General features: G+C 40.1%; 1 protein-coding gene across 7 annotated transcripts in view; it reads right to left on the minus strand.

Moving 5' to 3' along the window:
* The window catches only part of nbeaa (neurobeachin a), a 187,057-nt gene that overhangs the window by 37,677 nt on the left and 133,218 nt on the right, over window positions 1–16,162 (minus strand). For 4 of the 7 annotated variants that reach the window (XM_053686815.1, XM_053686811.1, XM_053686809.1 and 1 more), the window contains exons 18-26: window positions 15,824–15,932; window positions 14,733–14,814; window positions 11,626–11,749; window positions 10,941–11,133; window positions 6,003–6,953; window positions 5,131–5,348; window positions 3,089–3,242; window positions 2,082–2,159; window positions 40–220 (exon numbers count right to left, since the gene is read on the minus strand). In XM_053686815.1, the coding sequence (XP_053542790.1) occupies window positions 40–220; window positions 2,082–2,159; window positions 3,089–3,242; window positions 5,131–5,348; window positions 6,003–6,953; window positions 10,941–11,133; window positions 11,626–11,749; window positions 14,733–14,814; window positions 15,824–15,932 (2,090 nt within the window). The remainder of the gene's footprint in view (window positions 1–39; window positions 221–2,081; window positions 2,160–3,088; window positions 3,243–5,130; window positions 5,349–6,002; window positions 6,954–10,940; window positions 11,134–11,625; window positions 11,750–14,732; window positions 14,815–15,823; window positions 15,933–16,162) is intronic. The other 3 variants (XM_053686816.1, XM_053686814.1, XM_053686810.1) reach the window with 1 other exon arrangement.

The raw sequence follows: 16,162 nt of genomic DNA on the forward strand, positions 1-16,162 counted from the left end.
AAAACGCTACAGCAGTGACACACTTAAACACACACACACCTAGGCGCAGGCACTGCCTCATCAGGCCTCCGGAGGACATGTTCTTCTCAGCCTCAATCTCACTGAAGTTCAGGGAGCTGGCGAACACCAGCACATCCACCATGGCCATCAACCTGCTTAGGAAAGTCACAGCCGTCTCAGACGACATGCCCTGAGTGGCCTCCACGTTCTCCAGCTCCGTCTGTCTCACACACACACAGGTAAGCAGTTCTGAATATCACAACATATGCATCATCAACGAAACCCACAAACGTGGATGATTCAAACGCAACTGGGATGAACATGTGTGACAGGAAGCAGCCAGGCTATGTTCAGTGTGTATGTACACACACACACACACACACACACACACACACACACACACACACACACACACACAGGGGTGCCAGTTAGAAATGGGCAGGTGAGTGAACAAGTTGAAGCAGTGGAAAGCCAAACCCACAGTGTGAGAAGTGCTCTGAGTTAACAGGCAGTGCAGTGCGCTGGTATTTTAAACATCATCATCACGTTCAGCTCAGTTACTGTGGAACAATTGTACTATAGTGGGTTTTAAGAGGTTACTTGTTATTAAGAACAATATTCTAAAATGGTTATAGAAATGCTTTTAGATGACTCTTTAATCTGTACTATTTAAGCATGGACAAAAAACCCACATTGGCAAGTCCTTATTTAGCCAACTAAGCTAGCCAGCTACCTAAACACATCTAATGTCCTCTAACGCGGCCTTCAAGTCCGGTCAGAAATATCCTAAATAGAAGATGAGTGAAATGAATTCTATCCCGTATATGTTTCTATGAGCCCCAAGTTTGGGCCACCAATATAGATGCTGCATCCACAGAGATTTGAATAAATTATACACGTAGACAGATTGCATTGTAAGCTGGTACATTATTACATTAAATAAAAAAGAGAAGGTAGGAATCCATTTTGTTTCACACCAAATATATATCACATCATACTCACTACACAGAACTGAGGAATTAGTAGCAGCTGCAGTATAAATAGTTAGCGTTGCTAAAGTTACATCTCCAAGAAAAGGTAGTCAGGTTTAGCATGTAAATAAGGGGTCATTTCTATGTTCCCAGTATCCTATGTTCTCCAGTTCAGTATTCAGTTAACAGTCTTTTCCAAAGGTTTTATGTAGTCAGGACTCATTTTCCCAGGGCCCTATTAAATTTATTACCGTTTAACTTTAAACACTAAAGACGCATTTAAATGAATATCATCATACATTAGTTTAAAATACATCGTTCATCCACACTGGAAATTTATGACAGTTATGAACTTTAACTAGGTTGCACACGCTGAACCCTCATTCGTGCTGCTCTAAAAATAGCGGTTAGTCTACATTCATACAGTTCAACTCTGTGCATGAACTAGGAGGAAATAGTGAAGTGTATACACTAAACTGAAGAAATGCCATACTGTAGCCTGTTAAGTATGAACATGCTCCGGCTTTATATCACCATGTGTACATTATGTGCCATGTAAATTTGGGGAACATAGGACCCTGGGAACACAGATATGCTCCCCAAATAGAATCAAGCTATACATGTAGCAAGCCCACCATCACTGTAAACCAGTACTCAAGGTTACTGACAAGCAAGCTAACATAAGGCTAACTATGATACTGGGTACAACAGTGGACAAGTTCTCCAGCAAGCTAGTTCATGTAATTTAAACCAGGTTTCTTAGCATGCTACCTAATAGTAGGTTAACTGTTATAGTGTGTATACCATTAGTGTTTGCTAGGAAATATTAGCCCTCACTATGCAATGACTAACCTGAGCACAACGTATTTACAATTTATGTTTATAATTGAGGGTAATTAGTCTCTTGTTAATACAAAAGCCACTTACTTAATTGCAAACAAGTTTTTAAATAGCTTAATAGAGAGTAGCACAATTTTCATCTCAGAAACAGATGTTAGGTTGTTGCTGAACATAATGAAATTGGACATTTAGTTAATAGATGACTCTTTGAAGAGCAGTGCTGAATATGCAGTAGTGCATTGTGGGTGTTTTGCCCCGTGGTTCACCCACCTCTCCCCCTGAGGAGGAGCTCCCTGGCAGGGGCTTCACTTCACTGCCCTTAATCTGAGAGCAGGGCTTGTGTTTCTTCTTTATCACCCACACACACACACACACACACACACACACACACACACACTCAATAAAACACTGCATGAGCACTCGAGTCGGAGCTACACGTTTATAATAATTGTAGTGAATATAGGAAATGACGAGCTGAAAATTATGGAGATGGAAAAAAGCAAAAGCAGGTGATGCTTTAAGAAAGAATACACTGCATGATCGCTTCTGTACATCAAAAATCCATATGATGCGTCACCAAACCGACTTGAAGTTATCCACACACATCGCAGCAATTTGTACCAAGTAACAAACTGAAATAATATTAATAAAATCAAGTTGAATATAAAGCAATGAAAACCCAGCAGTGAATAAACAGTTTAGAACAAATTACAAAACTGTAACAAAATGGAAACTTACAGAATGTGCACTAACCTTAGAACTCTGCACAAGCAAGAGACAAAAAAAGAGAGAAAAAAGACGAGAGAGAGAATGGATAAGATATAAAAACATAAAGAAACAGGAAAAATAACAGTTATGAAGCAAATTGGTTATTAGAAAACAAATGAGTAATAAGCAGTAAAAGGTGAAACAGAGGAGTTTATATCCATACTACAGCTCCCAGTTGTGAAGTGATGATCTGACTGGTAATATCACTATGCACTAAAAATGAAAACTGATATAGAAACATGACTCTGGACAGAAGCGGTCACTGAGAAACACCTGTCAATGCAAACAATAATCACAAGCACTAAGAATGATCATGAACATCTGAATAGTATAAAATGCATTCATCAAGAAAGCACCTCAGTAAATTAACTGAAACAAAAATGCAAATGATCACAGAATCATATCACACACATGACAATCAGTCTACAAGTGGCTCAATATTACAAAACCAAACTCGACCTGTCTACAGTAGCGGCTGAGCCTGTGGGTGGCACTGTGGTAGCACTTACAGAAGGTGAAGTGGCAGCGGAGAGCAGAGGCAGGATCCCTCCACAGGCGATGATGATGTTATCAACCATCTGAGAAATGAGGTGGATGGTGTTGTGTACAAATATAATGTTCTCATTACTGTTCACGAAGTCCATAACTGATTTAGTTGAATGGCTGCACAAAAACACAAGAGCAGAAGGGAAAAAAGTAAGACCATCAACAGCCATATACGCACCAAATACCTACTTCTGCATTATTGTCAAGACACACAAAAAGAGATGACGACATCTGTGAACGGATATATTTTCACTTATAATAAAGAAATCAAGAAATATTTGTTTCTTTTTACTGAAATACTAATGCCGTAGGCATACAGTAAGCATGTATTTCAAAATCTATCTAAAACATAGATTATTATTTTATATGTCCAGTGCTTCCAGAATGTTCTCACCCTCCTCTGTGATCATTTTTCAAGTTAAGCATAACAGAACAGGATTTTTATTCTGCTCCTTCTGAAGAGACTGTACAGAAATCTAATTCATGTTCAGATGTCCTCAGAATTATTTGAAAATAATAATTATAAATCTAAAAACTTCTAAACTGATAAGTATTCACCCCCTCTATGTGAACTGACCTTTTTCAGAAATTACAGATTGGAGTTGGCTTGGATGCGTCTCTGTGAGCTTTGTTTTTTTTTTTTTGGCATTTTCTTCCATTCCTCAATGCAAATTTTCTCCAACACTGCCAGATTAGATGGAGAATGTCGGTGGACAGTAATTTTCAGGTCATGCCACAAATTTTTAATTAGATTTAAGTCTGGGCTTTGACTCGACCATTCCAAAACACAATGGATGGCTGACTGAAACAGGTTCTCCGCAACAATTTGCTAATATTTGGCTCCATCCATGTTGCCTGTGATTGCAACAATCTTTCCAGTTTCTCCTGCTGAAAAGCAGCCGCAGAGCGTGATCCTACCTCCACCATGCCCGGTCAGAGGAATGGTGTAACCTGGACTGTATATAATAAGGGCTCTATTTGTTTTGCGTCAAACATTTACAATTTGTGGCTCAACTTTTATTCTCATCAGACCACAAAATCTTTTAATAAAAGCTCTCAGATTTTCTAATATGGACTTTCTCGGAAGTGATTTCCTTCTTGTCACTCTTTTGAGGGCCAAATTGAGGCCAGATCTGTGAGGTGCTAATGATATTATTGAGGTCTGCACTGTGCACACTATTTAAATTTTTATTTTGTATACATTTATCAGGCAAGTGCCCTATTTGCCTGAGCACTGCTGGCCTGATCTTGGTGGTGTCTGAGTGGTGCCATATTTTTCCACTTTCCATAATGTATTTCTCAGGGCTTTTTATATAACTTTTTATAACCTTCTCCAGCTTTTGTCCTCCTAACAATTTCATCTTGAAGCTTCACAGGCAGTTCCTTAAATAGTTGGTCACAGGTGGATTTAAAATTAACACAGGTATAGCCATATTTTGACATATTTAGTGTGAGCTCTCAAAAACATAATTCTAGTCCTAATTTAGATTGTTAATAATAAAGGGGTGAATACGTTCTTATTAAGTAGCTTTTAGACTAAAAAATAATATCAAAATAATAATACAAATTTTCTGTACAGTCACTTCAAAAGGAGCAGAAAAATACCCCTTTCTCCCTATACTTTCTGGAGGCACTGTATATACGCGTTACTATATTAGCTGAATAGATACAAGTACAAACGCTTTCATATAGTGAGGGCAAATTTTTACTCAGTACCACAAGTAATGAAAATCTTTAAATTATTGCCCCTTGTTGCGCCCCACAACATCCATTATTCCCGATTTAAAGTTTATATCATTTTATATTTTTATATTATATATTTTTTTCAAAATACAAGTTTTACTTACACTTTGAATTGTATTTTTCTTTTAGATATAAAACCCACAGGAGATGCAGACGCTTGCCCTTGAACGTATGTACAGTACCATGAAAAATGCCTGTGGACTCTTGAAATGATAATTCATGTGTAAAAAAGATGGATGAGAAACAGATTGATGGCTCTCACCTCCTCCAAACGTGCACGTCTGTCTCGAGGGCGAATAGAAGGTCGGTGAGTAAGCGCTGGTGCATGGGGGACCATTTGAACTCTGGAATACGGAACATGGTGGTGCGTGGCCCAGGGCTGAACTGCCGCCGCTGCTCCTCAGTCATGGGCATCCCTCTGAAGCCGAGATCCACCCGCAGATCCCGCTCCATCTGACTGCCCGAACGCCCGTGCAGCGCCTGCAGGGAAAACACTCAATCTTATTAATAAACTTAGTCATATTCATTTTTTGCTTTAATTTCAACAGACTGGTCAAAGAAACTGCAGTGGAAAGAGTGAAGGAGGAGGAAGAGAGAACAGGACAAAATGAAGCATTTCAGTCCCACAAACAAACAAAAACGTACCGAATTCAGTATAACAAATATTGATCTGTTCACAAATTATAACCTTTTTCTAAACATGTTTACTAATTTGAAATCATCTTATCAAGTGAATGCCCGCTGGCGAATGCTTGTTGCCCGATGCGCCCCGCTGCGCGGACGGAACTAACTAACTAACTATCAAGTGAATTATCCTACATATAAGTAAAGATAATATTACTGACCAATAAACCAACAGGTTGTCGTTTTGAATTAACATATTCAATTCTAATATATCTCAATTATGCGTAAGTTTGTAATAAAAAACATTTTTATCTATATAATATTACTTGTATTATATTAACAAGTATAACATGTAATATTATATGAATAAAATTAATTATTCATTATATTTGAATAGAAGTTATATTTATTATAATATTATTTATATTGTCTGTTTTCAAGACTCTAACACTAATTTTCCACAGCGTGCAGATACAAACATCACATTTTGTATGCCAGGCATGTTGGTACCTGTGTGGTGGCTGTAGTTTGGATCTTCTTCATCTCTTTGTCCCTGCCGTCATCTGACCTGTCTGTGTCCGACACGGTACTGATGGCGTCTCCGCTCTTTACTGTTCCTGCATCTCCTATGCCACCCTCACTGCCCTCTGCTAGTGTGCTGATGTCAGCCAGCGAGCTCTGCAGCTTAAAGCTGTCATCATCGGGTGCCAGATCAGAGCCGCATGATGTCATGTGGGCCAGCAGGCTGAGGTCATCGCTGGCACTCGACACCGGTACAGAGGTAGGCATGGTGGGTGCAGTGGTCCCCTGCTCTGGGCCGGACAGTGGCAGCGGCTCAGGCGTGGCCAGAGAGGGGAGCAACTTCTCTTCACTTTTTGGAAAGATGAAACCATTGTTGCTGGGCACAATGTCCTTCTCATCATCCAGTGTGATCAGGGGCCCCAGGTTGGCGTCGTCTTCGCTTGTACCCGTCCCCATGACTGGTTCCTCCTCCTCCTTGGGAGCCAACCCTCCGTTCAGCTTGTGCACACAGTACGCAGCGTCCAGCAGTGAGTCCACTTCCACCAGTGGGCCGTTTTCCATTCCTCCTCCTCCTCCTCCTCCTCCCAGAACCTCTGGAGACATGTCCAGATCATCTAGCTTCACCTCAGTGGCCTCCACTTTCTCAGCCTTGATGTCCACCAGAAGCTCATGGACATGGACTTGATCCTTTGCATCGGTCAGCAGGTTCTGTGGCTCGCTGCTCTCGGTGTACTCAGCCTCGCTCTCAGGTGTGTGTGTCTGAGATGTGTCGTCTGTCTCGCGTGTCTCCAGGGCGCCGTTGACGGCGGCCGGCTGTGCTGACAGACCCGAGATGGTACTCACTGAGCCCTTCTTACCTTTCTTCATGTTCTCCTCCTCCTGACGCTGATACTCCTCATACATCTTAGCTAGATACTCCTTATGCGCTTCATACGTCACCTGTTGGAAAACTTAACAAGCTTAGCCTCTATGATTTACTGTTTTTACGAGACGTGAGGTTTCAACCAAGTGCTCAGACACCTGTCCACTTAATACAGTATATAATCCGGTGCAGGTCTCTGAGCCCTTAGCAAGTTGACCAGTTTTACTGCATTATTTATACATATTTATCATTCAAGATGGTTTAAAAGGGAAACCATTGAGAAATATATGTACAGTATCTCACAAAAGTGAGTACACCCCTCACATTTTTGTAAATATTTGATTATATCTTTTCATGTGACAACACTGAAGAAATGACACTTTGCTACAATGTAAAGTAGTGAGTGTACAGCTTGTATAACAGTGTTAATTTGCTGTCCCCTCAAAATAACTCAACACACAGCCATTAATGTCTAAACTGCTAGCAACAAAAGTGAGTACACCCCTAAGTCAAAATGTCCAAATTGGGCTCAAAGTATCAATATTTTGTGTGGCCACCATTATTTTCCAGCACTGCCTTAACCCTCTTGGGCATGGAGTTCACCAGAGCTTCACAGGTTGCCACTGGAGTCCTCTACCACTCCTCCATGACGACATCACGGAGCTGGTGGATGTTAGAGACCTTGTGCTCCTCCACCTTCCGTTTGAGGATGCCCCACAGATGCTCAATAGGGTTTAGGTCTGGAGACATGCTTGGCCAGTCCATCACCTTCACTCTCAGCTTCTTTAGCAAGGCAGTGGTCGTCTTGGAGGTGTGTTTGGATTCGTTATCATTCTGGAATACTGCCCTGTGGCCATGCTCTGCCTCACTATGTCACAGTACATGTTGGCATTCATGGTTCCCTCAATGAACTGTAGCTCCCCAGTGCTGGCAGCACTCATGCAGCCCCAGACCATGACACTCCCACCACCATGCTTGACTGTAAGCAAGACACACTTGTCTTTGTACTCCTCACCTGGTTGCCACCACACACACTTGACACCCTCTGAACCAAATAAGTTTATCTTGGTCTCATCAGACCACAGGACATGGTTCCAGTAATCCATGTCCTTAGTCTGCTTGTCTTCAGCAAACTGTTTGTGGGCTTTCTTGTGCATCATCTTTAGAAGAGGCTTCCTTCTGGGACGACAGCCATGCAGACCAATTTGATGCAGTGTGCGGCGTATGGTCTGAGCACTAACAGGCTGACCCCCCACCCCTTCAACCTCTGCAGCAATGCTGGCAGCACTCATACGTCTATTTCCCAAAGACAACCTCTGGATATGACGCTGAGCACTTGCACTCAACTTCTTTGGTCGACCATGGCGAGGCCTATTCTGAGTGGAACCTGTCCTGTTAAATGGTCTTGGCCACCGTGCTGCAGCTCAGTGTCAGGGTCTTGGTAATCTTCTTATAGCCTAGGCCATCTTTATGTAGAGCAACAATTCTTTTTTTCAGATCCTCAGAGAGTTCTTTGCCATGAGGTGCCATGTTGAACTTCCAGTGACCAGTATGAGGGAGTGTGAGAGCGATGACACCAAATTTAACACACCTGCTCCCCATTCACACCTGAGACCTTGTAACACTAACAAGTCACATGACACCGGGGAGGGAAAATGGCTAATTGGGCCCAATTTGGACATTTTCACTTAGAGGTGTACTTTTTTTTGCCAGCGGTTTAGACAATAATGGCTGTGTGTTGAGTTATTTTGAGGGGACAGCAAATTTATAGTGTTACACAAGCTGTACACTCACTACTTTACATTGTAGCAAAGTGTCATTTCTTCAGTGTTGTCACATGAAAAGATATAATCAAATATTTACAAAAATGTGAGGGGTGTACTCACTTTTGTGAGATACTGTATGTAACTGACATATATCTATATACATCTATATTCCTCAACTTAATCTCTACTATTTCATATGTGCAGTTACCAAGGACAATAATTTTGTCGCATTTTTCTGTACTGAGCATAAAAACAGAAACCCTACTTTCTCAAAAGTCACTTCTAATGGTTAGTCATTAAACATTTATTTGTAAATAAAACCCCAAATCTTTATCATTCAGAAATAAGATTACATCTGAGAGAAATAATTTCTGGTTACAAATGTAGACGTGCAAATCTGCATGTAGAAAACACAAAAAAGTAACTGCATCTCTCTAGTGCTCAAATTTAATAAGTAAGACCGTCATGCCTGTCCAGTCCTAAAGCCTTTTTAGCTAGCGTGTAACAGATGTAGTTTTGAATTTTACATATTTAAAACTTTTATTGATGGTATTCAACAACCGTTAGATTTTCAACACAATTGAGTAAAGCGTAAATGGGTTTTTTAATTCTGTTCTTTTCCCAGTACAGCAAAATGTGTTGGGATTCCCATTGTAATCACACACACACACACACACTTCAGATGCAATCAATAGAGATTAGACTGAGAAACACTGGAGTGTTCCTTTAATATGGGGTTAGAATTGTTTCATAATTCCAAACAAATTGATTACGATTCACAAATAAATGTAGTGAGATTTACAAAAATTAATCAAATTCACAAATGCATTGAATGAGAGCCACAAATATATGTTAGTAGCTACACAAAAATAAATTAAATTAACAAATAAATCAAATGAGATTTGCAAATACATTTTTTGTTTACAAATGTTACAAACAGAACTGTGCCCTGCATGCATTTGTGGATTTTGCTGCATGCATTTGTGGATTTTGAAACATTTCTAGCATCAAGAGTGCACACAAATGCACAAATAGTTGGACTCCGCCCACTGTCTACTCAAGCCAATCGGATAACCGCCACATTGCGCTGACCGATCATAGCATGTTCTCACTCCATCCAATCACGTTTTGTTTTACAGTCAGGAGGGGAACACAGTCATATTGCACCGAACTCGGATACATCATCTAACAGCATCACTGTAACAACATCTACAAGAAACCCAGCAACGTTATGGGTCATAAATGCGCTGTTATTATAGATGAGTGGTCTGATGGATTAGTAATGATTGAGTCAATGATTCAATAACTCCTAAAGTTCCTGAGTCTTTTAGCACTGTTCGTTTAGAGAACATAATGATTACCCTGTGAATTGGATGACACTGGTTACGCTGTGTTTTGACAGGCTGCCTGTGAGGACATTACAAATAAAGACGTTATGACCCATAATGTTGCTTGTTTTCTTTTAGGTGTTGTTACAGTGATGCTGTTAGATGGTTACAACCACTCTCCTGTCATCATTCCTCCTGATCGACCATGTTGGAGAGCCTTCATAATATGCGAGTTCGGTGCAATATGACTCTGTTCCCATCCTGATTGTAAAACAAAACGTGATTGGTTGGAGCGAGAACACGCTATGATTGGTCAGCGCAACATGGCGGTTATCCGACTGGTTTGAGTAGACGGTGGGCGGAGTCCAACTCTGTGCATACTTGACGCTAGAAATGTTTCAAAATACACAAATGCACAGGACACGATCTACAAATGAATTCCACAGGGCAGAGTTGTGTTTGTGAAATAAAAAATATTTGTAAAAAAAAAAATCTCATTTTATTTATTTATCAATTTAATTTATTTTTGTGAAACTACCAACATATATTTGTGGATGTCATTCAATGCATTTTTGAATCATAATCTATTCATTTGGAATTATGAAACAACTCCATACTTTAACAATTAGTTATTTTTTGTGTCTGCAGCTGTAATCACATTCGTGAGGCTGTTTGAGAAATCTACTTCAACGAAATCACATTAGCTTTTGCCTGCAGAAGCGATTTATGACGACTTTATACTGTATTTATTTCAGTCATGTCTACGAATACTTCCAGACTGCTGGTTTAATGATAAACGACTAAAGCTTATAAACAATGGTTAAAAAAAAAAAAAAAAACAAAAAAAAAAACTGGCAGTATTTAGAACTACTATGTGCTAAGTACCAAGCACACTCTGGTCCAGAATGAGAACATTTCCAAGCCAGCAGATATATAAAGGCACGTTAAGAGCTGCTGAAAGTCTGCCAACCTTGGAGTGGGCAATGCTGAGTGTGTCCACCCACACACGCCAGCCTCCCCATTCGTACTTGATGGCATGGTACAGGAGGATGCGGAAAATGTTGTATACCATCTCAGTGATCTTCTGTTCCTCCGGGTTTTTGGGGTTAATGTAACCCAGGGAGAACATCCAGTCCTGCCACACTGAACACTGCAGCAAACACCTACATCCATGATCACACACACACACACACACACACACACACACACACACACACACACACACACTTTTATCAGTCCTGCTAAAAAAACTTCTCTTTATGTACAGCTCAAGCCTGGTTAAGAAAACAGCAGTGATTCAGCAGTAAGTCGAACATCTCTACGCTTCCATTATCAAATGTTTGATTAAACATTTTTTGGTTAAACAGCTGCTTTGCAGGAATTGTGCTGCTCATGCTTATTTGTCCTGCCAGTTCTGACTGACGCTGTGTGTTCCTGCTCCATCTGCTCACTGCTGCCCGAGGAAATGTAAAATTGGTGAAAAGATGCATTGACGTCTTTCTTCTAATGAGATTAGTGTTAAACAGGGACTCAATATGTGATGTCTTACTTACGACAGGAATTGTTTTTATTAAAAAAAACCAAAGGTTACCACGAGAACACATCTCTCTCACTGAGAGGGAGAAGATATCTCTAATGTGTGTGTAACCGCATACCTTCTGTTCTCTCTGCTGTTGCTGAAGAGCTTGATCATATCAGACAGGAAGAGGCGGCGCACCTCCATCAGCTCAGAGCTGGGCGTGGAGTTCTTCAGCAGCGTTGCCACCACCTTCAGAATCACTGAGAGAACAGAGAACAGATGTCAACATACATTAATAAAATACGGCCGATTGTTATAATCCTGAAAAACTGTACTCGTAAGATTTAAAGTCATTTCCTTTATTCGTTTAGAAAATGCCTATTCTTAAAGTCCTTCAGTTCTAGAAGAGATCAAATTGAAACAACTTAAGAAAATTAACTCCCATTATCATCAGAGGGGGAATCTGTATTGTTTTAGAAAAGGTCAGCCTAGAAACAGCAGCAGGAGTTTTCTAAGACCATGTGCTGATGTTATTCTGTCACCACCCCAAAGCTGATTTACAATAACAGCACGTCCTGTTGTGTTTTATTTCTCTTACAGCAATTTCCCAGCTGTTGCCAACAATTACAATGTTTTAAAATTAATTAAAGAACAACAAGTCATACTTTTTACATTTACAATGTTGTCGCCTGCAAAACAGCTAGAAACAGTTGTTCCCTCTCTAGACAACTTTTACTCTCTTTCTCTTTTTTAATAAAACAAAAAAAATTCAAGCTTGTCATGTTACTTAAAAACCGTGACCATGTCCTCACAACTCTCCACTGTCAGAAAACGTACAGCTACAGCTTTATCTCTGATTGTTCCAAGCACTCCTTCCAAAACCACTAAATAAACATCTCCTTACAGAAAGGCATATATACAATTCTAAGCATTTAAAAAAAAAGTCTCTGTGAATGAGCTGTTACAATAGAAACAATAAAACATGAGAACGAGCTCATTAATATAAACCTGTGATTTGAACTGAACTACTGTCAGAGCTGCTGAAATGAATCCAACAACTGAACAAATTCTGACCAATCAGATTCAAGAAAAATCAACAGTGGTGTCATATAAAGTCAAGATACATTCAATGAAATGTATCTTGTGAAATGTATCATCTCCTTCATATTATTATTATTATTATTATTATTATTATTATTATTATTATTATTATAGACCCCTGAGGGAGACATGTCACTCTGCTGTCAGCTGCAAAAACAAAGCCAGAATGTTTTCTAAAATGTTACATTGTGCTGTTAGGTGTCAGGATGAGAAAATTATTCATAAACACATTCTTTTTTACTGCATCAGATTGATACCTATAGAATTTGACATCTTTCTAAACCAAAAGAAGACTGTTGTGGTTACAGGCAGTAAAGAGGGATAACTGGTTATTAACTGGTTTTATTTAAAGAACAGGGAGCTATCAAAGTCTGATCTTCAAAACACATGCCTGTGGAAGTATATCATGGCATGAACAAAGGAGATTTCTGAGGACCTCCAAAAAAGAGCTGCTGATGCTCATCGGGTTGGAAAAGGTTACAAAACCACCTCTAAAGAGTTTGGACTCCACCAATCCACAGTCAGAGAGACTGTCTGATCCTCCCCAGGAGTGGTCAACCAACAAAGATCACTGAAAGACCAAGATGTGCAATAGTCCACAAGGTCACAAAGGAACCCAGGGTAACTTCTAAGCAACTAAAGGCCTCTCTCACATTGGCTAATATTAATGTTCATGAGTTCACCATCAGGAGAACACTGAACAACAATGGTGCATGGCAACTGCTCTCCAAAAAGAACATTGCTGCCCGTTTGCAGATCACATGGACAAGCCAGAAGGTTAATGAAAAATGTTTTGTGGATGGATGAGACCAAAATAGAACTTTTTTGTTTAAATAAAAAGTGGTATGTTTGGAGAAAGGTAGATACTGCATTCCAGCATAAGAACCTTATGCCATGTATGAAATCATGGTGGTGGTAGTATCATGTTTTGGGCCTGTTTTGCTGCATCTGGGTCAGGACGGCTTGCCATCATTTATAACAGTGAATTCTAAAGAAAACCTCAGGACGTCTGTCCTTAAACTGAATCTCAAGCAAAAGTCCGTCATGCGGCAAGACAATGAACATACTGTAAGAACACAAGTCATTCTACCAAAGAATGGTTAAAGAAGGATAAAGTTAATGTTGTGGAATGGCCAAGTCAAAGTCCTGAGCTTAATCCAATAGATATGTTGCGGAAAGGTCTGAAGCAAATATTTCATGTGAGTTCAGTTCTGTACTGAGGAATGGGCTAAAATTCCTCCAAGCTGATGTGCAGGACTGATCAACAGTTACTGAAAACGTCTGGTTGCAGTTACTGCTGCACAAGGGGCTCACACCAGATACTAAGAACAAAAGGGTCACATACTTTTGTCACTCACAGGTATGCAATATTGATATGGATCATTTTCTCTCAATAAATAAATGACCAAGTATAATATTTTTTATCTCATTTGTCTCACTTGGTTCTCTTTATCTACTTTTAGTAGGACTTGTGTAAAAATCTGATGATGTTTTAGGTTATATAATGCGGAAATATATAAAATTCTAAAGGGTTCACAAACATTCCAGCACCACTGTAACTAGGTCATGTTCTTACTGAGGAGTTGCCTATAACGGAAATGTTTACCTAGCTAATTTTGTTCAGCTAACATAAGTTTTTCCTTTTTTCCAGCACCTCGGCTTTTAGTGCCACAATGTCTTTGCTGCCCAAACAGCAAAGCTGTAAGCATCAAGAGACTTGTATACTTTAATTTCCTCTCTAGTATAAATGCACGGAGGTTCTATGAGATATGTAAACATGTCCAGCACTGCAGGTTAGACCACTGCTTAGGATCATTTATACACTGATAGGCTGGCAAACCATTCTGAGTTCTAGAGTTTTTAGCTAATATCAATCTGATTCCTAAATAAAATGCATGTTAGATTCTTCAACCAGACTGTAACCAAGTAGCATCTAGTTAATAGGTACTCATGTCTTTTTGCCACCTGGTTGCTTGTGCATCTCTTTTTGATTACAGACACTAAAGGGGTCTGATGGTGGTGGGAACAGTAGTAGTAGTAGTGGTAGTAGTAGAAGAACACCAATATGGACAAAAAGAATAATAATAAAAAAAAAAATCAGTGTGTGTTTCTTTGTGTGTGTTCTTTAGTCATGACACTTACTAGGGTTCTGGATCTTGACAGTGGAGTCAGGCTCTGGGTGAGGTTTATGAACCACCTGAGTACACACCTGCTCTGTCAGAATCTACAAGAACAGCAAACACGTTTTAATGCACAATGATTGAATACAATTCAGCATTACTCCAAATAACCCAGGTGTACCCAGTTTCCAGAGTACACCTCTACCCTGTAACTACACTCCTCAGCCATTTTATCCTTTACATTTATTCATTTAGGAGATGCTTTTATCCAAAGTAACTTACAAATGAGGAAATACAAGCAAAGCGATATATCAAGCGGAGAACAATACAAGTAGTGCTACAATACAAGATTTATAATTGAGTTCTAGAGAAGCAAAGTACGCAGAGTAGAGGTGTAAGAGCCAGAGGTGTTTGATTTAAAAAAATTTTTTTTTAAATAATGTGAGGGTTGGCATTTTAGGGGTTAGTTAAGTGTTCACGGAAGAGGTGGGTCTTTAGCTGTTTTTTGAAGATTCTGACAGATTCTGCAGTCCGGATTGAGGTCGGTAGTCCATTCCACCACTGAGGGACAGTTAGCGTGAAGGTTCTGGAAAGGGACCTTGAGCCACGCTGAGTAGGTCCTACTAAGCGTTGGTCATTGATTGATCACAGATTGTGTGAGGGAATGTAAACCTCAAGGAGAGTGTTGAGGTAGGAGGGTGCTGTTCCAGACAAGGTCTTGTATGTGAGCATCAAGGCCTTGAATTTGATGCGGTCAGCTACAGGAAGCCAGTGGAGGGAGATGAAGAGGGGTGTGATATGGGTTTTTTGGGCTGGTTGAAGACGAGGTGTGCTGCTGTATTCTGAATCATCTGAAGGGGTATGACGGAGCTGGCTGGGAGGCCCGAGAGTAGAGCATTGCAATAGTCCAGTTTTGAGATGACAAGGGCCTGGACTAGTAGCTGTGTAGCAGCTTCATCAACCACACCCATCATTTTGTAGGTGTACATGACTGATTACTGACTGCAGCCCAGCTGTTGTTATACCTAGTGTCAGCCCTGTATGCTGTCCAGTATATGATACACTGATACACTCGTACCACTGCCTCCAGTGTAAACTGGCATTCTGGTTTACCTCATAAAGTGTGTTGTAGGTTGTTACTGTCACAGTGTTGGTGTGCATCATTAATCTCTCTCCCAGCAGTGTGAAGAGGCTGTGTGTATGCATGATCTCCACTTTCCTCCTGCAACCACACACACACACACACACACACACACACACACACACACACACACACACACAAACACACACAAACTGATTAAACTAAATTGGCTACCAGGCTTATATATTTATTATTATTATTATTAATTTTGACATCAATTCCAGGAGACCCTTCTCTCTAACACTCTACGCGTACATGTGCACACAAGGCATACTTGCTTATTCAGCCAACTGGGTGCCAACAACAACAAA

The sequence above is a fragment of the Ictalurus punctatus genome, chromosome 16, assembly GCF_001660625.3.
Source record: "Ictalurus punctatus breed USDA103 chromosome 16, Coco_2.0, whole genome shotgun sequence".
Classification (NCBI taxonomy): Eukaryota; Metazoa; Chordata; class Actinopteri; order Siluriformes; family Ictaluridae; genus Ictalurus; species Ictalurus punctatus.